At 40.9% G+C, this 25766-nt stretch overlaps 1 protein-coding gene and 1 long non-coding RNA gene across 5 annotated transcripts in view; one reads left to right on the plus strand and one right to left on the minus strand.

Moving 5' to 3' along the window:
- LOC139751248 (uncharacterized) overlaps positions 1-12288 on the minus strand; it is a 39056-nt gene extending 26768 nt beyond the window's left edge. Inside the window, exons 1-2 of the long non-coding RNA XR_011713318.1 lie at positions 12010-12288; positions 205-405 (exon numbers count right to left, since the gene is read on the minus strand). This is a non-coding gene — a long non-coding RNA (uncharacterized lncRNA). The remainder of the gene's footprint in view (positions 1-204; positions 406-12009) is intronic.
- Positions 1-23517, plus strand: part of LOC139751245 (dynein intermediate chain 2, ciliary-like) — a 31502-nt gene extending 7985 nt beyond the window's left edge. The window contains exons 2-14 of one of the 4 annotated variants that reach the window (XM_071666489.1): positions 267-410; positions 1515-1668; positions 13630-13873; positions 14392-14549; positions 15609-15788; positions 16357-16498; positions 17309-17470; positions 18244-18365; positions 19269-19397; positions 20585-20765; positions 20980-21208; positions 22023-22256; positions 23161-23517. In XM_071666489.1, the coding sequence (XP_071522590.1) occupies positions 267-410; positions 1515-1668; positions 13630-13873; positions 14392-14549; positions 15609-15788; positions 16357-16498; positions 17309-17470; positions 18244-18365; positions 19269-19397; positions 20585-20765; positions 20980-21208; positions 22023-22256; positions 23161-23299 (2218 nt within the window). In that variant the 3' untranslated portion in view covers positions 23300-23517. Of the gene's footprint in view, positions 1-266; positions 411-1514; positions 1669-9651; positions 10494-13629; positions 13874-14391; positions 14550-15608; positions 15789-16356; positions 16499-17308; positions 17471-18243; positions 18366-19268; positions 19398-20584; positions 20766-20979; positions 21209-22022; positions 22257-23160 lie in introns of those variants that run through there. The other 3 variants (XM_071666490.1, XM_071666491.1, XM_071666492.1) reach the window with 3 other exon arrangements.
- The last annotated feature ends 2249 nt before the right edge of the window (positions 23518-25766 follow it).

Genomic DNA, 25766 nt, shown 5'->3' on the forward strand with positions numbered 1-25766 from the left:
GAAGGGCTGGGTAAACTGCGCTACCAATAGGCGTGCCAAACTTGGGAGGCCCAACAATGTTTGTATTGTCTTACTTGAACTATCAATATCATATATTTTCACTACAGTTTCATGGATATGGCAAAGTGAAAATGAAATCGAAAATGTCTGACCTGCTCATACATCACATCACAATCAAGTCTTTAAGTGACCCAAATGACTTACCAAAGACCTCAAACAAAGACTAACGGCTTATTCTGACATCCTCGTTGTTGTTGTACCCACAGCAGCGCCGCCTCGCCTAAGCGGATGGGGTTGAGGACGATGGGGCACGGCAACACCTTCGGAGAGGACTCGCCCAGAGGAAGATGGTCGTCGGGCGACTCCAAAGGCAAGCTCAGCAAGCTACAGCGCATGCGTCTTCTCCTGCGGTGGGTGAAATTCACATATTTACTGGTTCGCCTCAATCACTACTGTGCATATTCAAAAGTAGTCAACATATACCTTTATCATACGTACTCCATTTCTTTATCTGTGAAACTGAATTGCATTTGTCCATTTATATTAACGAATCTAAAATAAAAAATGATGTCAGTCTGTGTTAAGAATCTGTACAGGTCTTTCAACATGAATGCCAAGAGCGGCGACTAGTGCCGATCGTTACTTTGAAACCTTTCTGGCAATCGCTTGCATTTATGAGGGAGGAAGAGGGAACGTCTGAGAACCACAGATCATGTGACCACATTCACAGCATGTCAGGAGTGCCGAGTCACCCGACCCCGCCACCCCGATGCACGTCTCTTAAGTCATGCAACCCTGCCATCCGGAGACCAATCTCAGAGTCATTTGACCCTGCCACATCCTTGCGATTCAACCCTGCCAACAGAGGGAAGTATCCTTGTCATTCATCCCTGCCACCAGAGGGCCATCTCAAGAGCCATTCATCCTTGCCAGGCTGATTAATCACGTGATTTATGATTAGAATCGTTTGATTATGACGTGTCGTGAAGATGCTTTACAGAACTGTATATAACCTGAACTGCCATATAGTTATCAAATCCTGCGGGTGGATCAGCACCATATCCTTCGTTTTACAACTCCTGTATACGCAGAAAATATAATGCTTTCGGATAATGGTTTTGGAAAGACTGAAATAAATGGTAAAAACGTGTATTTCATACTAAATTCTCTGCTGATTATGGCAATCATTAATCTGGATATTTGGCAGCAAGAAATTTTCCTGAAAATGACTGACAACTTACATAGCTGAAATAGCTCAAGGTCACCTCCTGGGTGCCTCAGTTGTTAACATGTCTCGATGTTTGACGAGAACCTTAGTTCAGTTCCATCCATTCTCATCGGAATTGGTCGCTCGATGTTGTCACGGCTGGTGCATTTCGAGTGACACCTAAACACAATATGGACGCTTGTAGGATTTAGTTCTAACAATTCTGTGTAGTAATTCCCACGACGTAATGGAAGGTACCAACCAATTCCTGGCCCTGACGTGTGCACGCGTGCTCCTGCACCTTCAGAATGAGAGCAGCCCTTGGCAAAACCCCGAGCCAAGCGGGTATGAGCGTGGAGGGGGTTGCCGAGGCGAGCGCGCGGGATACTACAGGTCGAGGAGCTGGAGTCATCAGGGTTGAGACGCACCCGCTGCCCAACGCCGCCAACCACCCACGAAAGGTGAGTGACATTTTTCCTCCTCCTGTAAACATAGGCAGACAGGCGGTAAACTTCTCCTTGATCCACGAGACGAAGGTATGGCCCATGCGCACGACGTCGCTCAAGAGGTTAAACGTTTCCGTCAACGGTCATTTTGCAACGATCATTCAAAACTTGCCCCTGGGCAAAAATGTGGCGGCTGGAAGCTTTATAATTAAGCACCACATATGTGAGGGCAGCCGCTGGACTCCTTGTTAACACCGACTTTAATCAACTTGATAACAGCGAATATGTAAAAACAGCAGCCAGACCAGACCCCCTTTCCTAGCCAACAAAAATTGCCTTCATTAATCATCTGGTGTATCCAAGAGCATGTCTGCTGGCTTAACAGGGTAGTCACTCAAATGCAATTAACATACCGGCCGGGGGTGGGAAGGGCTATGCTCATCGGTCAGCGTATGCTGAGTACATATTTGTATGCATGTGTGAGGTATTTTTTTTTCAGCTTTTGCATGTACCTCAATATAGGGTTATGCGGTTATCGAAGTAGGTGTACGCATAGCTTATGGCGTAAGGAGGTGCCGTATTGGTAGTCAGGACAAAAGGTAAATAAAAAAAAAAGTCAAGGTGGCAGGGCATTAGTCGTACTACTGGCACTGCAGCTGATGCGCCGACGTGGGCATCTACCTCTCCAAGTCGTACGCTCACAGTGCATTTGATATACATGCTTCTCCTAGCTTCTCTACGCTTCCCTTATAAGCGACTTTTTTGCGAATACATTTTAGATTGAAGTGCCAATATATCCATCGCAGCATCTGGCTTCTACTTCCCATAGTTTCTGTGTAGCGACCAGCGTTACGAAAATTGATTTTCATATTTCCTTCGCTCAAACAACGAAGTTTTGGAACTTTTCCTTCTTTCGTCCTTTCATCTTCCTCTTACCCTTCTACCTTCAAGAGTCAGGTCTACAAACGCCTGAGGAACTCTGATTATCTTCATTCTTCCCATCACTTATCTTCTTCACCCGAGATGACCATAACTGGGGGACACATTTGGCCAGTGTCATGTCGGTCATTAGAAGAGAAAAATAAACTCTGGTGATGAAAAGCATGTGCCTTCTGTATCTGCTGGGTGGATGCTGCTTGGATCATGATAATGACGCGTCTGCACTGACTTATAACACCTTATATATATGCTTGGCACTCAGATCTTTGCAAGAGCGGTAGATCCCTCCCAACCCAACTACTCCACAATTAACATCCGACCCCAAAGTAGAAATAAAAAGCCCATCCCCCTACCTATCACTTCAGCATCCTTTACTCATAGATCCCCCAACACCCAACAAACATAACGCATTGAAATGACCGGAAAAGAACTTAAAAAAAAAGCCCTCTTAGCTCAGTCTTAAACAGCACCCCACCAGACATATACATCCGTAATCTTTATGCATTGTCACATGAACCCAGAAAATTGGAGATGTGCATGTCACATTTTCTCAAGAGTATGTAAAGCAGGCAAAGTTCACATATAGCGTGATGTATATCAATAGCAATTACTGGCAAAATGTATTGCATGTTCCTTTCCTGCTGCAAGTCTGGGCTGACCAGCTGATATATCTACTTCGCCTTCATCAACAAGTTTAAGATTCAACCAATGACGCATCGATCAACCACAATTCTGTTTCCTCGCCTCAACTGAGTATAAAAACCCTAATGCCTCAAATTTATAACCATAAAATCAGACGAAATAACATGACTTATTTTCAAAATAAAACGAGAGGACATTTGTTCTTAATGACATCCCGTCCGCCAATATGTGCGTTGCTGTGCGTGACGTCACCAGCCTCTGCACTGTGACTGGTGGAGAGAGGTTGCGTGCCGCCCCAGAAGGGGGGTTCCAGACATTGGTGATATCCAGCATATATATACTAAGTCCTTGGAATATCTAACGCTGTCAGTAAATTTAAGATGCACTTCCCATGCATCTATGTATCTTGTCACTATTATTTCATACATCTAGTTTCGATGACTTACTTTACTTAAATCCCACCTTATGTTGCTGCAGTAATAATTAGTATGCGGAACATCAAGTTTAGAATCATGGTGCGGAGGAAAATATATAATAAATATCTTAGCGAGATGCGTGAGTGAAACAACTAAGGTCCTCCATATTTCTTTCCTGACGCAGTTGTTAACATGTACATGCCTGGTGGTCATCGGTGCCGAGTGTTGTTAACACTGGGTTTCATAATAACAGACCCGAGCTGTTGTTGTGGTGGCCAGGGTCATTCTAGAGCCACGGGCGGAGGGGCTGAGCCGGGCGTAAGTGGTGGGGAGCCGGCGCTGTGACACGGCCCAGTTGAGTAATGGCCAGGTGTCAGAGGAACCCCTCATGATACACACCCTTCTGATCCGCTACACTACGACCAAAATTACCGTTTGCCGTCTTATAAGGGTCCCCCGAGATCCTTAATCCTCCGCGAGAAGCCATAAATAAAGATTCCCAAACCTGAATACAGGAGAGACTTTAGAAAAATTAATATTTATGACCATATACATCTTGCTTCCAGGCACAAACCTTCGGCTGCAATTTTTTAAGTTGCTATGACAACCACAACGCTTACTAGACGAAAACACGGAAAATGATGGCAGTGTCTTTGGCATAACATTCCTAGAAAAATGAGTCTCGTTGGGCGTACCCGTACAGGATATACCTGTGTGAGAAGTAAAAAGGAACACTGAATTACCTCCGCGAAAATATCTTAACCGAGAAATTGCTGTACTAAGAAATGGACGTGGATTTCCTGGAGCTGCCTTACAAGGAATCGGACACGTTGACGGAGGGCGGGTTGTGGGAGGCGGCGATGGGCGGCCACATACGAAGTCCGCGTTTGGTCAGCGGCGGTGTTCCTGCCCCACACGGAAACCTATCGTCAATATTCTTGCAGAAAATACAATTTGTGCTTTATACGGCATACGGAGCTCATTTCCATTGGTGTCACAAGCAATGCAAGTGTCTGAAGTGGTTAGATGAAGCGGCTGGTAGTCGCTATCTGTTCTCGCTCACGGCTTAATTCTGTAATTTGTACGTACCGCGGATTATCCCAGACTTACTTCAAGTCGTGACAACGGCAACATATACCATGGCCCATTACACTGGTAAAAGCTGATGATACAGTTCTGTGATTTTTTTTCCGCATATCTTCACTTCACTCTTTTTCTACGTTATTTAGATGAACTGCACATGTGACTTACTAAAAGGTCAAGCGAAGTGTTTCAGAATTATGTAAATCATTTTCGTTCTATCTCCTCTTTTTTTTTGTTGGCACCATCATCATTAATCCCTTTACCTTCTTTTCAACACAGTAATGTTTATTTGCATTCACTTGCTACAGACAAAATCAGTGAGTGTGTGTGTTTGTAACGGTTGACATGAAGTTTGAATAATTCTTGTTGATAGTATTGACACATTAAGCGCGATTATCAGATTTCATTATACCGTGGTACAAATGAGTGCTTGTTTTATCTATAATTAAGTACCAGTGATAAAGTTAAGTATGAACTAAGCTAGATAAGCATAGACCACCCATTATAACAATATACAAATTCATACACCCAAATGGCTGTGACAACATACACATGCATTTGACAACATACAAGTGTGTATAATCGAAACAAATTCTTCACGTGTGACAAGTATCCTTGTACACTGTAATGAAAACAACACTTTCAATTCCAGGCACCTTTATATATATTTATATATGGGATGGACTTACTCTTATACCAGTTTAAATGCTTTACCTCGATGCCGAGCGGTAGTTCCGTGTTCTTCACACACACACACACACACACACACACACACACACACACACACACGGAAGGCATCAACGTAACAAAACAAGACCAGCCACCGTTAGCCAGTCTGCCTCTCCCTCCCCAGCATTGCACTCGCTACCACATCAACCCTCCCTTTGCCCTCTCACTTCCAATATTTTCCTTCTACTTCCCTCCCTCTCCTTTCGCTGTCTCCCGTCCTGTATCTTTTCCTCTTCTCTCTCCACTCCTCTCACCTCGAGAATTCATCCCCTTCTTTCCCACTTTCTTGCCTCTTCGCCATACTCTCTCCTATATTCTTACTTCCAAGCACTTTCACTACCCTTAGAGTATGACGACTTATCAGCAATTACGATACATTAAGCCACTGAGCACCATGTGCTAACCCTTTTTAATACGATGAATTACCTTTTGAAACAATAACTAAAGTCGTCGTACTAAAGGGCCCCTTGTTAGGCCGTCGTCTGAAAGCGTTGTCATCGCACTAAAAAATGAACTGAAATGCTTTTGTCTTTTTTTACTACATGTCAAATATATACTTCCCCTTTCGCTTTCTTTGCCCTAGGATGATTCCCTGTACATACATTTAGTCAGGTAAACCGGATGTAAGTTCCAGTATCAGAAATGAGACAAATGTTTTCTCTTCCCGATTATAGAGAAGAGCGGGCGGAAGATGCGCAACCTGAGGGGCTTCGTGGGCATGGTGAAGAAGGTACCGCAAGTCCTGCCGCCTCCCTACCCACGGCTGGTGTTGATGGGGGATGGGGTGGGGTTGTAGCGGTGGCAAGGTTCTCCCATGAGGACTCATCCCCTCCCCACTGTCCTTAGTTGTTAAGGTTCCAGACCTTGGTATCCTGACGGTACTAGATGTCATGAGTTCTGACAGAGCTCGGGTTTAATCCTGACGTACTGACTGCGCAAGATGTCACGGATTTGACCACTAATGGGCACTCGATCTGAAGGATTTAACCTTGATGTCCATACCGCGCACGAGCTCAAGGATCTAATCCTGTACTGACCGCTCCATCTCATGTATTTAATCTTGTACTTACGACGCTGCATGTAAAGGGTTCAGCCTTGATGTAGTGACTGAACTGGACGTCTCAAGAATTCAAACTTGGTGTAATGACAAAGCCGTGTCATAAACCTAGGTCTACAACATCGATTTCAAACGACAATTAAAGGCGGGACTAATGTTGAACATTATTATTAAAAAGATATCTATTTAGGGACAAGGTTCTTAACGGTCAATGCCGGTGATATATATATATATATTTTTTTTTTTCCAAAAAGAAGGAACAGAGGGGCCAGTTGAGGATATTCCAAAAAAGGCCCAGTCCTCTGTTCTTAGCGCTACCTCGCTAACGCGGGAAATGGCGAATAGTTTAAAAAAAAAGAAAAAGAAAATATATATATATATATATATATATATATATATATATATATATAGACAAATGTCTTAACCGATATAGAAAAATAGGAATGAAAGTCCTTTACATGCGGTAATTTAAGTCTCGACTCCAGACTGTGTCGACTAGGCTGTTTGGGTCGAAGCCTAATGTGCTGATACATCAAAAATTGGTTTAAAAATTACAGTTCTATCACAATATACATAGCAAAAGATATCAAAACATGGTATGAAAGATAAGCATTTACATAATTTAAAAATTCACATACAGTGATGCCAATAGTATAACTCAGTTCTGTCAAATTGCAATGAAACTGATTATATATATATATATATATATATATATATATATATATATATATATATATATATATATATATATATATTGACGCCATATTTAATGATGCTAAGATGGCAAAAATACAATAGTACCCCTTTAGGGACGAATGTATGTAAAACAAGTAAGCTTAATGATACAAGAAAGAGGATAACATATTAATGCTTTAAAAATAAATATTTACATTAGAAGGCGTGGTTGCACAACAGGAATAATCAAGTCCCTTAGCCATTATCGTGTGGAAATAAATATTTACTCTTATTATTAATTCGAACGAGGCGTCGACATGAAACACATAAACCACAGACTTTGTGAATGGATTACCAACAATACATGTATATCGTGCAAATGACACGTTTTAGTCTCAAAGACAATGAAATACGTGAGAGCTTATCACAAATAATAGTAGTAATAATAAGGCTATCTCTTTGCACATTGGAAGAGGTCTGTATGGCTTGGTATTACAGACTCAAATGGATAGCCTTCCGTGATAAGGAAACATATCTAAATGGAAAGATTGATGCACTTAGAGGAATTAAGTCCTTTATACTGGTGTGTGTGAACATGCACATATGATAGTGGTAACCCTACGGTCGAAAGCATTAGATCCAATAACAATCCATTTCTACACACGAATTTTTTTTATCAGCCTTTTCAATATTTTTTCTGGATCAACAATAACACTAAGTACACCACGGTCAAAGAGTCACAAGACAAGAATGCCCTAAGATATAAAATCATACGCTCTTTCCAGTTCTACATTATAGGCAAATGAGTTTCAGTTTTGTGTTAGTCGTTTGTTGCCCCTGATACGTATATACATACATGCGTTGAAAAGAATATCCATGTACAGCCATCACATTTTAACGCTTGAAGACGTACCTTTCAGTCTGAATTGAAAAATAAATCTAATTCGGTATCGTAACATCACAGACCCTCAATACTAAAGTTAGCGATGTATCCCAGACCTGGGCAGGCATAAGGGAATGTGGCGACCCTCGCAACTGGTATTCCAACGCGCAGGTCGCTCCTTACGATTATCGATCCGGCTTAACACCACACGCTTCACATAATGCCTACTGTCTTCATAAAACATATACTTAACATGAGTTATTTGTTTATAAAAGGAAAATAATAACAGCCTCTTCCGCAGATTAAATACAAGAGGATATCAAGATATGAAATGGGTAGACCACTGTAACTTCAGTGAAGTTAACGGTCGAGAATGAAATGCTACTAAATACATTTATTCACGTCGGTCTTATTTCTGGGTCGTGGTTTACGGGATAATAGAGAATAATCAGCAATAAATTTATGTTACGGTTGTCACTGTAGTCTAAGGTTTGATAATGCACAAAAAAGTTTCGTAGATAATGCTGCAGGGGTATGCCATCCATAGATCTAAATTTATGAGTAAAATTTCAAGCGGTTTCCATGATTTTTGCGATGCGCTGTAAAACTAGTTTGGTGGCAGTTAAATCACGCTGGAGGATGTCAAGCCTCTTGCCTCTCAAATAAGCTAACATTGTAGCAGACAATCATGCCATATGTATGTACATAAACTATGACCATCACACTCGATAATACGTACAAGATCATGATCCTGACAATTGAGGATAAGGCCAGCCCATTGCTGTCGTGGGATATTGACCCAGCACCAACCCCATAACCCTCTCCATCCTCCACCAACACTTGTGCATTTGTTCCACACGCTCGCTCGTGTCTTGTGTTTCTTGTGGCTTACTGTGCTGTGGTTGTGGTGAACTCAGTCTGTCCGTATGAACTAATTCACGAACGCATAAGTGAAAATTAAATACATTTGTAAATCCAGTTCAGTATGTGTAGTTAAAAGTATTCCCTAAAATTTGTGTTTGATCTGGAGGAAAATTTAATTACCTTTTGAAAGCATGTTGTGTGTGGTAGCATTAGGTCAATGTGTACGATAAGTTATCCTGTTTGAAAACACAGGCGTATGTAGAGGTCAACAGCCCAACCTAAAATTTTATTTTGAAATGATAACTACAGAGTTGCTGAGGACTAACATCTATGCCAGATCACAGTCAGTTTTGCCAAGAATTTAAACAATATCTCATTTCTGCAGTCACCAGAGAGGTCTGGATTTTTTATTATTCACATTAATCACGTTGAAAGTCTTACTTGCACTGCATGAATCTGGCATGGATTCAAGTCTGTGTCAGTAGCCATATGCTGTTGAAATCAGTGAAACACCACAAAAAAAAATAAAGAACCAGTGTTGTCCTGCGTTTGGTACACAAAATGAATGTCTGGACGATAAATATAGCCAGCATTCGTCGTTACAAGGTTTTCATGTAAATATTGTCCTTTTCCAGCGTATCTTTAGTTGCACAAAAAATATATATGAAATAATTGCCTCTAGAACGACGGTTGCTGGCGGTATGTCCACTCGACCCGGTAGCCATGGTGAACACTTACAGACCCAGGGTCTGTTTTGGTTCGCGTAACTGACAATACAATTCGCCCGGCCGTTGAGACTGGCTGCATTCTGCAGGGGCACACCAAGAGTTGTACTAAAGGGAGGTTTCCAGCCTGATGGCTGTCGAGTTTTTCTGGGACAAATACAGGCCTTTCTGGGGTGCTATGCGTTACGGAAGGGCAGGAAAACCTCTTAACGCGCCCCTAATTCTGGACGATAAAAGTTATAATTTTTACTTCATATACATTACTGTTCACAGTTTGACTGTAAGAAGGCATATAGGTTCTTTGTTAATTCACTGTTACAAAGAGTTCATGACATCAGGTGAATTATGATTATGTGATAGGCTGTTATCAATAGGGCCTATGATAAATTGAGGTTCTAAATTTACGTTTAAAGGTATTTGTCAGGTGGACCGTGAAAACTGATCATGCCTCCGGATGAAAAACTAGACCTCAAAATATTACCGATATATGTCAAACTCCACTTATTAGCGATTAATTAGATAATTACGAAGCTGAAGATGTCTAATACTCCGTCAAGAACTTAGAGGAATGGTTAATTGCAACTGGACGCTTGTTGCAATGACGAACATGCAACATAGCTACGGCGACGTGAAAGGAATGTGTCAGCATTCAATGGCCTGTCACATTTGTCGCGATTCGTATCCAGTATAGCTGTGACTATGATAATGAAACAGTAACTGAAGAATGAATCTGTGTGGTAGTGTTCCCAATGAGGATGTTTCTACGTCTGGCACCAAAACTCCGGTCGCGACGCCGGGAAGACTTTAGCGACGACTTCGACCGGAAGGTAAGTTAAAATGACCCCCTTCGTGTTCTCGAACCCTATATCAGACGTGATTTATTAAATTGCCTCCTTCTCTCTGCACTACTCATATCACTGATTCATACTGTTCTAGACACTCATACAAATGAACATAGGCAGCACACACATTTTGGGTTACTAACTTTACAGTGTTCCATGCATTACTCAGTAACCTACACTCTCGAAGCATTGCTTACAAACAATTCCAGTCTTAATCCTACCTGGATACCAGAGGGCGGGGGAAACCCATGATTTCATTACAGAGAAGCCTTATTTGATATCTAACGGGAAAGATGAAATAAAATAAGATTCAAGTTTTGAAGTTATGCTGAATCAAGGAAAAGCTCTCTCCTTTCTAGAAAGATTTTCGATAATCTAAACTTCATCACCTGACGAAGAATCTTACGACGCACGGACAATAAGCCTGTAGTCAGGGGTGGGTATGATTCAAGTTCCTCATACATCTTACTATCACCCGATTTAATTGTTTTTGTCTTCCAAAACAGTATGGCCACTTATGCAGCAGCCCTTTACTGAGTTTGTCATATTGTTAGTTCTCAGCCGTTAAAGTAGATGGACTGGACTGCCTTAACGTAAAATGCTATTGTAAAAAGGGTGGGGCGGAATCGAACCCACAGTGGTAGAACGGAGTGATAAATAATCATCACAATATATCTTCACTAGGCAATAACCCATTATTTCATTATGGAGGTTTGGGATCTTAAGGTATACACTTTTCTACATAATCAACACAATGGCCTAAAATTCAGGATCTAAACGTACATATTTATCTTCATATTCAACAAAAATGTACTTACATATTTAACCTGCATTCATCAGTAAATTCGATATAACTGCCTAGCTCGGGATTTGAAGGTGTATGTTCATCATTTGCATATTCGACATAATAGATTACTAAAGAATCTACAGATATATATATCTGACTGTATAAATGACGTAGCTAAGCTTAGCATGAGAACTAGAGGTACACAGTTACCCACATGTGATATACAAGACTTAACACTGCCGAATGGCAGACAGAAAATTAATAAATGATAAAACATCAACTTTTCATAAATCTTTAATGCTAGCTTATACTAGCTTCATTAATTCAAGTTAATGATTTGGATAAAGTTAAAAAACGTACGCCCAACGTAAACCATATAAAGTGGGTTAAAGATCGTTTTCAAATCATAAACCCCATTTCGTCCTCTTGTTATGTTTTCTAATATGTAATATTCATACCATCCTAAACAAATCTCTTTACCATTTATACTCAACCTTTCACTGATCTCGTCATGAACCCCATCAGTCACATTAAATATTCATCCAACCTCCCGATAACTGTATCCTCTCTCATCCGCATAATCAAATTCTTGCCTATCAAGCTGGAGACATGATATATGCAAGGATAAAATCCCCAGTTCTATAGCAAGTTTTACCTGACCTAACCTTCACACACCTATGCAGTATAGCTGCAATTAATAACAGTTGAACTTACCTCTTCTTCGTTTGCAAGATAGCAAATCCAGGAAACTATGATGACAGAAGCACAGTTTAAACGGTCACACGAACACGTTTACAAGTAGGATGCCGATGTCACTGCACTTGGCAAGTCATTCTGATTTTACCACACTAATCTTAATAAAGGAATAAGGAATCCCGGGTCCAATGGAACTTCTCAAATTGGCTAATTATTTAGGTTTCAACTTAAGAACTTCCGTACTGATCCGCGTGGTGAATCGTGAATGTATACAAACACTGTGTTCATATCAGCATTCAATATATATTAAGAATATGTTTGAAAAAAATATTTTTGCCTTCAAAGTATATTACTGTTATTAAACTTTCTCATTACTCAGCAAAAGCGTGATAAATATTTCTCTTTCAATTAAATACTGAATACTCTTTTGACAACGTGTTGCCGAACTCGTCAAGAAATATCGTACAAGCTCGTCCTGACAAACTGATGAAATATATTACATTGTTTTCATGATATACTGGCGGCAATGCAGTTCCGACAGAAAGCTGTCATGAAATGTGCTCATGTGACCTTGACTTTTTTTTTAGTATCATTTTGCATGTTGCTGAACTGACAAGACTACCGAGTTCTTTTGCTTGGTGAAGCAGTAATTATGCTTGGCTCCACCCGCTTTACACGGTGATTAATGTCCTACTAGTGGAGGTTAGCAAGATGATGGTGACCTCTGACAGTATCTGGGTCACGCTCACCGCCGCTTGACCTGATATGCTCTTGTAAAAAGCCGGTAGTAAAACTGTAGTCCATCCGTTGAAAATATGATCGTACGTCATCCAGGAAAAAGCCAGAATATTCACAACTGATGACTGTGCTTACGGTTGGATTATAAAGGTTGATGCACAGGAAAGAGTTACAGGTGTTGGATTTGCCTCTCCAAGAGCTACTATTCCTATTCACATGTGGAAAGATCCCGTATGAAAGAGCTGCCGTCATTATGATGGGATGATCTCCCCTACTTACCAAGAACAGTGCCCTATTCGTTGGGAGACATTATGCGAGTTTTAAGAGCTTGCAAGGACAGCCTGGGATTTTCCAAAGGTGTTGGGGTCCCGCAACAGATACGAAAGGGACAGTACATGGCTACTTTTTCCTATTAAAATAATTGCTGCTCATCCCTGCTTTATTCGCCTTGCAATAAGAAGAGACCTCTTTCAAAGCAGCAGGACTTGCAAGTGCGTTGGTCAGACAGTTGAGTAACAACAGATCGTGCCTCAAAACACTTATCATGGTTCGCAGTCATGCGAATTATTGCATGTTATATTATCTCAAATTTCTCCCTTACAATCTACAGGTATATCATTTTCCCCTCAAAAATAGGTAGAAGGCCCGTAAAAACCAGATCATTGTTTTCATATGTTAGAAATTAACCTTTCAAATCAGAGTTGGTATGATCAAACGATTATTTAACTTTAGAAAAAAATTATGCTCATAGGTGTTCACTTTGTGTCAGAGCGATGGATCACCTTGCTTGCTTCTTTTTTATGTCATATTCACCAGAGTCTCTGCATGGCACGGGCCCTTGTCTTATGCCTCGTGATAATATTTTCTTGGCCTGCCCACTGTACTCCCTGCCCTCTCCAGCAGGGAGTCCGTGAACCGGACGTCGTCATTCGCCTAAGCTCTGCCGCCCTCCAAAAGCAGGATGAGGTGCGTTACAACTTCACGACGGGATTGTACGAGACGGTACGCGACGATGACCCTCTGCTGCACCTACTCACTCTGCCCTCCCGGATCATCCATAAGAGCGAGAGGCCGACCAAGCCTTTGCAGCTGCCTCTTCTATCGCCACCCTCACCATCTCCACCTCCGTCCCCCGACACGCCTGGTTAGTGTGTAACACAAATGCATCCCACACTCTACAGCAGTGGCAGTCTGCAAGGGAGATTATATGTAGGCGTTCTCCATATGTCAGAGTTAATGGCAACAGGAGATTGTATGGTATTATTGTAGATTTAAAAGTCATTAGTTTTGAACATTCTGCTAAAGGTAATAAAATAATTTAAAACTTCCGCAATCAAGTTTCTAGAACCAGTCAGTTACTGCTATCAGAAAAGAACTCTTATTCCTGCCAATTATTTAGGGATTCCTTAATCAAAGTTAGCAGTCTCGTGCAATTAAATCACACACAAACACACACACACACACACGATTTCGAAATATGTTAGTAACCATATAGAAAATAAAACACGAATATCTGAATGCTCTCGAGAGAAAATCTATATACAGGAAAGCACTCTGAACTTCGTGTTTTATTTTTCATATGTCTACCAGCATACATTAGGCCTCTTTATGTTGAATGTACGTCATGTGTACCCTGGTATTCAAGGAGGCCAACACTTGCAGATTCGGAACCTGACGAATGCAGTCAAGTGTCGAGAGCAGAGATAGATGTTATGTGTGATGGTATGGTGTCTGAGGAAGAGCTGGCCAGGATAGATGCACAACCCAACCCTTTCAATTTCAGTGAGCGGGTCTCCCAGACAACTAGGCTTGGCGAAAGGGTAAGTCAGTATATAAAGAGGGTAACTAGGAGTAAATAAGAGGCAAGACGAGTGTAAATGTAGAGTAGTATGGAAGAATTGAGATATAGAACACTGGATCATAGAAATAATATATATATATATATATATATATATATATATATATATATATATATATATATATATATATATATATATATATAAAGGCAATTTTTTCCCAAGCGTGAGATGTAGAATTTTGGAACTAATGTAACCTTTCATTTGAATTAAACCGTCCACAGTCCTTAATCCAGTGTTTTTGCAAGCTATTACCTCCCTGTTGTTTTTTTCGGAGAAGTTGAAAAATAATGAATATAATAGGTGAATTACCTTGTCTTTCATGGACGATGAACTGGAAAACCAGGACGACATGGTGATGGAAGTGGTAACGTTTGTCTGCATAAGGATCGAAGCTTATATAAGGAAATATGATGACGTCTGGGGGAATGGAGGTTTTGGTGAGGCAGGGATGTGGTATATCCTCATGGTTGGTTAAAACCTATACTAAATGGAACAAGCTGGAATTTTAGACGTCTGGGGGAATGGAGGTTTTGGTGAGGCAGGGATGTGGTATATCCTCATGGTTGGTTAAAACCTATACTAAATGGAACAAGCTGGAATTTTAGACTCAAGTTAGAATGATAAAGCTGAGGAGTAGAATCTCGGCATGTTTTTGTATAAAGACAATGATGTTTTGACGTGACTGAGTGGGACGTCTAGATCCTGGAATATTAACGACAAATTCATTGAGAAGAAAAATCTGGCTGTTACCATAAAGTTTAAATCGGCGAGATGGAAAGGAAGGGTACGTGGGATGTAAAAGGCTACAGCTACGGGCTTTGTGGGTCGGTGGTGTATTCGACAGGAGGGGAATAAGATATGCAAAGAGAGGGAAGGTAGAAGGAGATTCTGCATGCAATACAGGTGTCGGATAGCTGGGCATGACGCACTCGTCCCTGATCAGCAAACATACCTGTAGCGTCTACTGGTGAAGTGAACATTGTAGTAAGGTACTGCCAATGTCTGTGTCTCCCTCCCCAGGACCTGGCTATCCAGACGGAGCCGCCGCCTAGCACCACCTTTTCTGTCAACGTTGGCCTCTGCAACATCTACCACGCGTACAAGGAGGACTACAGCAAAGTACTTGAACGAGAGCACGAAGCAGAAAGAGAAAAGGAGAGGGAGCGGGAGAGGGAAAGAGGACCACCTAAACCTAAACAAGTAAGGGCAATAAATTAGTTTGTAAGCAGTCGAGCCTATATATGAAGATCTGTCCTCATGTCCAGCACCCATGGAGTTTTAAGGGTGTTAATAACTATGTTGTTTTTTTATGGGATTCTGCAGTGGCAAATTTATTACTGCGTCGCTGTTTGGTAGGGAATTTGATTTACAATTTCCAGGTTATTAAGCGTACAATCAATTACATTTATCAGATGATGTATGTTCTGTATTTCATTGATCGGGTTGCTGTTCTTAGTGGAGGAGAACCATATCTCAGGAAACGTATTAATACTACTTGCCAGGCGAAAGTTATACTTTTGGGGATTTTTTTTTTCTTAAGAATAATTGTCATTCAGTTACTTCAAGTTACACAGTGATAGCATTATGAGAGCACTTTTTTCTATCTCGAGCATATCCATCAGTGAACAACTGTTTTACGTGGTAGATTCTGAACCTGCATGTGACGCACAGTTGTCTGAAGTATGTGTGGTGAAGACGTACAAACAATGATTTCTCCCTCTAATTTACCTCTGGATTTTAGCCGTTGATGTAACACTTCCTCCTCAAGGTGCTGGACCCAATTGTGTTGCCACCGCCTCAACTTCAGGAGAAGTTTGGTGTTGCAGCTCTTAACCTGCCTGGACTCAGCCTGTCTGCCCGCGTTGTTGAGAGGATGGTCAGCCAGAATATTTACGATGACATCTCACAAGGTAAGGGGCATACACTGGGACTGGAAAAAAGTAATAAGTTAAAAAGTGAACAGATTAAGATTTTTTTCCAGTTTAGTGTCATCTTATACATTCATCTTCATCCCCTCTTTGATTTACTTCACACCCATTGTTTGTACTACATGTTGCTAGATTAAACTGTTTGTAACCTCAAAAGCGTGCTTACATATGTGGTCTTTTTTAAAATCATTGTACACCTCTGACAGGTGAATTATAGAGGTCATACACATCAAATCATGAGACTAGTTTTTTTGTTCATATGCTTTCACTGTATGTTGATCTCTCATATCTTATTTGCAACGTGAAATTGTACGTTGATTTCAGTGTACATGAAGTGTATTATTTCTTACAGTAATACATTTTCACTATAATGCACCTTGTCCATTCCCAGCATTTCATATCCTCTACAGAAATCAGTGTGAAGTATTTGAAAGTTGGATATATGAATCATCTGTAAATAATGTAGAAATTCAACATCCTAATCACATTGGCTGAAACTGTCGTACTGGAATTTGACAAGACTAAGCCGCCTGTTCACAGCCCTCTTTCTTTGTCGATGTATACAGATATTACTGATAATAATAATCACAACCGTAATATTCATGCCTTTATTCTAGAATAATTTCCATACATAAGCAACTGACAAAAACAGGATATCTCTTTACTTGTAACAAGCTATTACCTGTCACACAAGCAGAGGCCATGAGCTTTGATGGCGACAGGATTATCTGATTCAGATTTTAGGCATGGAGAATCCCGGAGTTTCAAGGGTGACATGAGTCTCTGGTTCAGACTTCAGGTACTGGGAGGATGGGAGTGATGAGTTCCGGCCTCTGGAAGGGTCGCTGCTGCCACTCTGGAAATTCCACCATGACAAGTCTCGCTCACTCATTGTCGCTGATGTCTGCTGGAGCCCCATCTACCCCGATCTCTTTGCTGCTGCCTACAGCGCAGGTCAGTTGGCAGAAGATGAATGGTGACGCTGAGCAGTATGGATCTGGCTGATGTACACTGCTAATATATGATTTTTCATGTAAGACACAGGATCATGTTAAAACTTGTAATTTGCTCGTATCGACGGCTAGGATCAAGGCCATCACCGTGAAGCAAAAATCACCGATCGAAAAAACAAGACTTTCTAAACGTGATCAAGAACAGTTCAGTTATGAACTTGGTATTGCCTTTAAGCCCTAGGGCTATCAGTAATCAGGATTCTCTGGGCTTCGTCTGTTATGAACTGGTTGGTATTGTCTTTAAGCTCTAGGGCTATCAGTTAAACAGGATTATCAAGGCCGTTAACGTCGAATGACATCCGCTAACCCCCCAAAAATTCATTTCTTTCTAAGACCACACACACTCACTCTGCATATGGTCCATGTTATGAATGAACAAATCTTTTTTACTGTACCTAAACATGATTTCAGTCTCTTCATTTAGTTGCAATTACGTAATCATCTCCGAAAAGCCCTCATTATCAAAGGATTGCAAATGTAAAGCAAATACGTGAGTTATCATAAAGAACAGATGTTCATATGTCTACACTGGTAACGAGTATTTTGAAGAGAACCCTTGCATACATGCGTAATGCTAAAATGTTTCAGATGGTAGCCGTACTGATGACTGTAGAATACTTAGGCGATCCTTTTGTCTTGATTACATTCCTTTGATTTAAGGTAGACTGATATGAATTGGTCATGAGACGAGATCTAAAATCGTCCATCCTGCAGGAGACATTGGCGGAGCGGAGGGACCCGGGATGTTGTGCCTCTACACCCTAAAGAACCCTGCCACGCCTGAGAGAGTCTTCCACACACCCTGTGGTGTCCTCTGTCTCCACTTCCACCCTCAGGTACCATAAACAGATTAGAAAGACTGGACACAAACTTCACATTGTCATATTGACTTACATCTCATATCAGTGTTTCCTTCTCGTTACTGCGAGCCACTTTTGTATTTCTAGTTACATATGTTCACGTATTACATACTTGAGGTCTGTCTTATTGTATATAATACAAAAATGCCCTGTAACATTGACAGATGATCAAACCCACATTGGAGAAATAAAAGAATTTTGTTTAGCTCTATATCTCGGACCATCAACTCTAGGAGAGAAAGACAAAGCAACCCAGATTTCTTTCTTGATTTCTCCATTGTGGGTCATATCTTCAGGTTGCTTAGGTTTTAATGTTGCCCTGAGAACAGAAACATACCAACTTTAATCACAGAATCAAAAATGCAATAATGCAGTCTGTTCGATAAATAACAAGAATTCAGTAATGCCTTAGATACGATTAAATTTTCAAGGAATCTGAATTCTATAAGAATATCATTACAAATTATTTTCCGTTAAAATTAGGAGTTTAAAGGAGTAACTGAAGAAGCGGCAGGATTTGGGTGTCTATAGAACTAATGTGATGGTGTAGGGAAGAAATATTCATGTTTAATGATAGTACAGTAGCAAGATATTGCTGGTATAGTATTGCTATAGTCTGAGAATTTGGTTGCCATAGTGATGTAGTAATGACTGGTATAGGGAACAGTAGTTGCATTAGTATCATAATGCTAAAGAGTTGGTGTAGCAGTGGTACGGTTTTAGTCTACTGGTGTGATAATGTGGTGGTGATGCTGGGTGGTATTGTGGTAGTCGCAACACACACGAATGAGATACACTGACAATGTCCTCTGTATTACAAGCAAATTCTGCCTTGCACTTTTCCAGTAGCAGCATTATGATGGTGTATGATACCAACAGCATGGCAGTATGGTGGTAGCAGGATGGAGTGATGGCACGGTGGTGATGTATGATGTTCGCTCCTCCACCTCACCAACAATCATCTTACCCATCACCACCACCGGGAAACACCTCCTCCCAGTCACTCAGGTGGTGTATAAACATTTTGTTTCAGGACAGACTATGTATCCTTTGAAAAGTAGCTTTTTATCACACCTACTACAAGAGGTTTAGTAATCCTGGAAATGTGTAAATGTTTATAAAGATATAGGAATCTTGGAATCGGGGTGTTCGTTTATGGCAGCAGCATCACATGCTCTCACTCAACCACATCATGCATGCGAAATTATCAGATTTCAAAGCAGATAATTGATCTCCCTTTAGGCTCCAGTTTCAGATCCGCTAATAAGCCAATGACATTATTGCCATGAGTTTGTGTTGGTGGTGGTTTACCGTCACTTGGTATGAAGAGAATCTTCAGTATTCAAATACTGATATATATTCTTTAAAACTGAAAGTTGCGAGACAATCGCACTGCCGTACAGCGGGATTTATTAGTTGGATTCCACAGGTACAGATCAAGATAAAAATGCCGTGAGGTATATTTTTCTTCACTGATTTTCCCTTTCTTCTGCTATGACTGATTTCCCCTTTCTTCTGCTCTGACTGACACTCCTTCTTTCTATCACTGATTTTCTCTTTCTTCTGCTATCACTAATTTTCCATCTATTTCTTCTGCTATCTTTCAGGCACAGTCGTGTGGTGTTGTGTTTCATGTGTTGGATGCGATCCTTTGCATCTCTTCCCTGTAAACCATTGTCGGGTGCTTTTTTCTGGATAATAATGATATCCTAATGGCTGCGGAATTAATAACTGGTTTTTGGACTGCGATAATTCCCATTTATTGCCAGGATCTGAGAGTGATGAGTGCGATGTTGCTGTAGCCATAGCTTTTTTTTTTTTATTTCATTTAGGCAGTATTATGTCATTGGTAAATTTAATTTCATGTGATACTCTTGTTAACTATAATTCTACTGTCCTGTTTTTGTGTCCACACTTTCTCCTGCCTTTCCACTTAAATGGGTCTTGTGCTTTTTTTGGTTATCCTATTTTGTATCTCGCCAGTATTTTGTATTTTGGCACGGATATGTTTCTTTTTTATGTAGAAGTAGATAGGGATTTAAAATTTGTTGCTCATTCTATACAACTGTTTTTCCCTCTACTTAGATGGTGTCTGTCTTAAAAGATTTTTTTCCTTTGATATTATTTTCTCAGATAGATAAACAGATAGGTACAGAAACAGACAGAGAGATATACTACAGTCAGCGCCACCACAGGTACGGTGGATCCGCACAGAACCAGGGGAGGACCTTAGCTTCTTCTCGGTGGCACTAGATGGCCGGCTGACACAGTGGTACGTCCACGCCTCCACCCTCTACCACACAGATATCCTGAACTTTAACATCGTCGACCAACTCACCACAAACTTACCTGCCCACGACAAAGTGCATCTGGAAGGTTATCATCTGTTGCTTTATATAAAATCTCTCCATTTTACATCTACAATGTGCAGATACGAAAATTTAAATAACCCTAAATACTATTTGTTGAAAATAAAGGAAATAGCCCACATCTACGTTTAGGCATTCAGCATGATCTGTTTTGCAAGGATATTACAAACTTGACCATTCGAATAGCAAAATCGATAAAGAATATCCTGTTTTTTTTGCAGGTGTGGCAACGTGCATTGCCTTTAAACCAGACGACGAGACGGTTTTGTTGCTGGGAGTGGACACAGGTGTGGTGTTCCAGTGTTCTACAACCTCCACCACCCACTCACTCGTCCGCTACCCTGCCCACACGTCTCCGGTCAGGAGGGTTACTTGGAACACCCACTACCACAAGATCTTCCTCTCTTGCTCTATTGACTGGACCATCAAAATTTGGCTCTTGCACAGACTGTAAGTTAAAGAACAGAAGCTGTTTTGGTTTTTCCACTCGTTAGAGTTTAATGGAGAAAAATATAAAGGGGATTCTGCGACGGATTCTGCATACCAGAATTATCATGATCATTATTTGATAGTTTAACTGTGTAGCCTCAAGTCCATGCTACCGAGAACAACTGTTCAGTGACAGAATTAAAATCTGCATTGATTCTGTTTCTTAAATTATTGTATTCCAATAAATCAAGATTCTTAGGTTAATGCAAGTTAAACTCGAGGTACCTGGTTAGGGCAAGACTTGCAGTGAATGCAGTGGTGGGGAGTGGCTTATCATCTCTGACTTGGGAGGAAATGTCTTTTATTCTAGCATTATAGGGTGTCGCTTATAATGCTGTACCCACTGAGGAAGGAACACGGTTATGTACTACTTGGTCGTGTAGGAGGAAGATGCCATGTAGGGAGATGAAGAGGTTACATGTTGACATCATCTTGTAAGGATGCACATTGCCACTGAAGTTCCTTAACCTCGGGCAGGGAAATGTTACCTTATAACCTCTAATGCTTCAGGTCACTACTGATAGTACTGGATCTGAGTGGGGGAGGGGGGGGAGGTCACCTGCTGACCTGCGAATGTTACAGGGGACTAGTGATCATCCTAGACATAAAAATCACATGACCAATTGATCTGCAGCTAATGTCTGCTAATCGAGCTAGAAGAAAGAGGTGCAACAGATAGCTTGCTTATCTAGTTATGTTGCAGGTCACTGTTGCTAATACTGACTGGACTCAAGAGTTGCAACTGGTGACACGTCTTGACCCGGCTCTGTTGCAGGTCGCCGCTGATTGTGCTGGACCTCGGCGGGGCTGTAGCAGGGGTCATGTGGTCGCCGTACAGCAGCAGTGTGTTTGTGGCCGTCACAGATGAGGGACGTGTCTACGTATACGACCTATTCTTACGCAAGTGTCGGCCGCTGTGTGTGCAGAGCCTGGTTCAGCGTCGGCGGGTGGCAGCTGCCTGCGTGGCCTTCAACCCCTTCCATCCCATCATCCTGGTGGGGGGTGAAAGGTGAGTCCTCTGCCCTCATCTTCGTTCCGGTGAGAAGCGATGGTTGTACTCGAGTCTGAATCATTCTGGTAGGGTCTGAGAAGCGAGTTCCTCCCCATATCATCCTACGGGCTGAGAAGCATGTCCTACCTCACATCATCCAAAGGTCCGAGAAGCAACCCCCTCCTCAATTCCTGAGGCCTAAGAAACAAACGACTTAATAATGACGATAAACTGGTACCTTTCCAATACCATCCTAATGAGGGGGATGAGAACTGTCCTCTACCATTATTACTAATGGTATCACTAAAGTGGCTGGTCCATCTCATCCCAGAAGGAGAGAAAGTCAGCCCCTCCATTCATCATCCTGCTGTGACACCAGAAACAAGTTCCATTACTCATAATTTTGAGAAAAAGGGGCACCCTTCCCCTCTTCATTATCATGGTGCCGGGATAGGAACAGACTCATAAATATCATGGTCCTCCCTCTGTTTATCAACTTGGTAGCGACTCAGCCAGTCTCGTAATGCAAATGTAAATAAGAGGTTTTGAGCGAAATATGAAATGTAGACAGCATTGACTCTAGTCACCATTTTTGCGATTCAGCTGCTTAAATGAAATGTAACCAATATACTGATAGTTTTAACAATCCTTTATGCAGTTGATTAAACTCCAAGAATTACGTTATAGTTCTGTTTGCAACATATTGCCTTTAACAAATATATATCCTGTCAGTAACAACTTCTATATTTCAGAAATAAACGTTATATTTGTCATCCCTCTGTAGTTTCACTGATACACAGATTCACTTGAATGTATAACCCCCATGGTTAATTCATGCTTTGTCTATGACTTCCAATACATCTAGTACTTTGTTCCTATTCAGAATATGTATATTCAACACCTGCAATTTATCATCGCGCAGAGGCCACCTAGTGGCCCTCAAGCTCTCCCCCAACCTCAGGAAACCTCACAAGGATGCCAAGGGCGCCGACGCACAGCAGCTGCAGGAGATAGAGCTGTGCAAGATGGAACGTCTCATAGCCACCACCAATAAAGGGTGAGTTGGTTTTGATGGCATCGTTGTTCGACAATGACCGGACGGACTGGGGGAATCATCAGGTCATACGTCAAGAGAGTGACGCCCTTGACATAAAATTGTCCCACCCCACAACACCTGTCTCCGAGACTGCCCTACTGTTACTTGCTTCCAACAATGAACACTACTGGTACAAAGAAAAAGTAGATAACGAGAACTGAATTTAAAAAAAAAATAAATGATATAAAAATCAAAGTAGTATGATTACCCAAAACAAGCCATGACAAAATGATGCACGAGTCTGATCATGTACTGTTGTTGAAATTCTCGTGAACATACAACTTTTAAAACTGATTTGCTTTATAACAAACAGCTCCTTCCAAAGTAGTCTGCATTTCCCTGCTATTGGGCTGCAGGAGCCTTTAGGAAAGTCCTGGGGCGGGGTGGCGATGGGAATTAATAAAGGCAGACAGTATGAATTATATACACGTGTATATATGTATATGTCTGTATGAGTATAAATATGTATACAATGAGATGTATAGGTATGTATATTTGGGTGTGTGGATGTGTATGTATATGCATGTGTATGTGGGTGGGGTTGGGCCATTCTTTCGTCTGTTTCCTTGCACTACTTCGCTAACGCGGGAGACAGCGACAAAGTAAAAAAAAAAAAAATATATATATATATATATATATATATATATATATATATATATATATATATATATATATATATATATATATATCTGCGTAGATAATTCAAACCTACTAGCAAACCCCCGTAACCGACTCCATGATATTACACAACCGAGCAGGAAAATACAAGAAACTAAAAGTTCAACCACCTTGGAAATAAAAGAAAGTCAAACAGTTGCATACTACAAATCATTTTCTTACAAATAATACTTGTGTAGACATATTTGCACACATAATAGCGCTATGAATCCATACGTCCCTATGTGATCTTGAACAGGCTCGAAAAGTCAGGGAACAAACACCTGCCACACTCTTCGCTCTGTGATTATTTAATGACGTCAGGCCAGCGCCATTAAAATCTGAAGGGAAATACATACATTTTCTCGCTTAAGCGAGACAGTCGAAATATGCATTTTGATATGCCTTCGTAAAGCATATCTGATATCGCTTAATACTAACTTATTTCACATGTATTTTGTATAAGTGAAATCGTCGAAAACTCTACATTAATAATGTATTAATCATTTTTAAATTCATGTCATTGAAACAAACATGTCAGGCTAACTTCCAAACTTGACCTCTTCCCCTTTGCCACTATGTTGAATTACCTTCCCTCTTCTGTAGGTATTAGTTTTTTTTTTTTTTGTTTTTTTTTTTTTTGCTTCCGCGAGCTGGCTGCTTGTGTGCCCTCACCACTTGCTAGACCACGCAATACATGGCAAACTGCTGCGTCACATGATTGTGTAGCCATCGGCAAATCAAGGATGGGCCGTTTAGATAACCACTTCTTTCAAGTCGAAGCTTTTGAACTCTATTTGTTCATGTCTTTCCTAAAAACTATGATGTGGCACATTTTAAGACTTTTTTCACTTCCTCCAAAATTCTTAATTACTTTACCTTGACTTTTCACCTTCCACAATTATCTCTATCGTTCAATTAAGGGCCGGCCATGACGTAGATTTTAGTCTGACTAGATAGAGCCTTCAACCTCAAAAAATAAAGTAACGTAATCTTTGCGCAAACCATATTCTCGTTTCGAGCTACTCATTTCTATGAACTTGTGTATCATTAACGTTGTTTTTCTCCTTAACAGTAGCGCGTAAATTAGATGAAAAACACCTCTCGAGAACTCAAGATATGCTGATAAATATTTGTGATAATGTGCTGAATGAAGAAGGCACGTAAACAGTATGGATAACACTATACTCAATGAACCCACCAAAAGAAATATACTACACGTAAAGAAGCGAGATCTCACCAGTTACATTATGTAGAAACATTAGAATGTTTCAGCGTGTTTTACGCGTCATCTTGCTTCATCATAAGGGTATATTCTCGTAGCCTGGGGTCGTTGCACTTGCCTCACCACATCCACTTTCCCCATCTATCCATCCATCAATTTCTTCTTCATTCGATATTTCAAAGTCACCTTCACTTATATCTGAACTACAGTTATAAACATTAGCCATATTTCGTTGGATGTCGACAAATAAGTGTCACTGAGAAAAACACTTTACCGGCTTACAATTGAACTCATTGAAGTCGCGCAGTCTGAAAAAAAAAAAAAAAAAAAAGCACGGCCCCAAAATTCTCCCCACGCATGCGTGATTTGAATTAGACGCCTATAAATATAGGTATATTTGGCATCTTTTATCCATTCTGCTCGTTCATTGGTTTGCTTACGCTGACGTAATACAAATCCAGCCTCCTCCTGTGACGTAAGCAGGCGGGTCATTTGAAAATAGTCGAGATCAATCGTCTTTTACGAGCCGCGGCGCACTTCAAAAATAGTG

The sequence above is a fragment of the Panulirus ornatus genome, chromosome 11 (genome assembly GCF_036320965.1).
Source record: "Panulirus ornatus isolate Po-2019 chromosome 11, ASM3632096v1, whole genome shotgun sequence".
NCBI classification, from domain to species: Eukaryota; Metazoa; Arthropoda; class Malacostraca; order Decapoda; family Palinuridae; genus Panulirus; species Panulirus ornatus.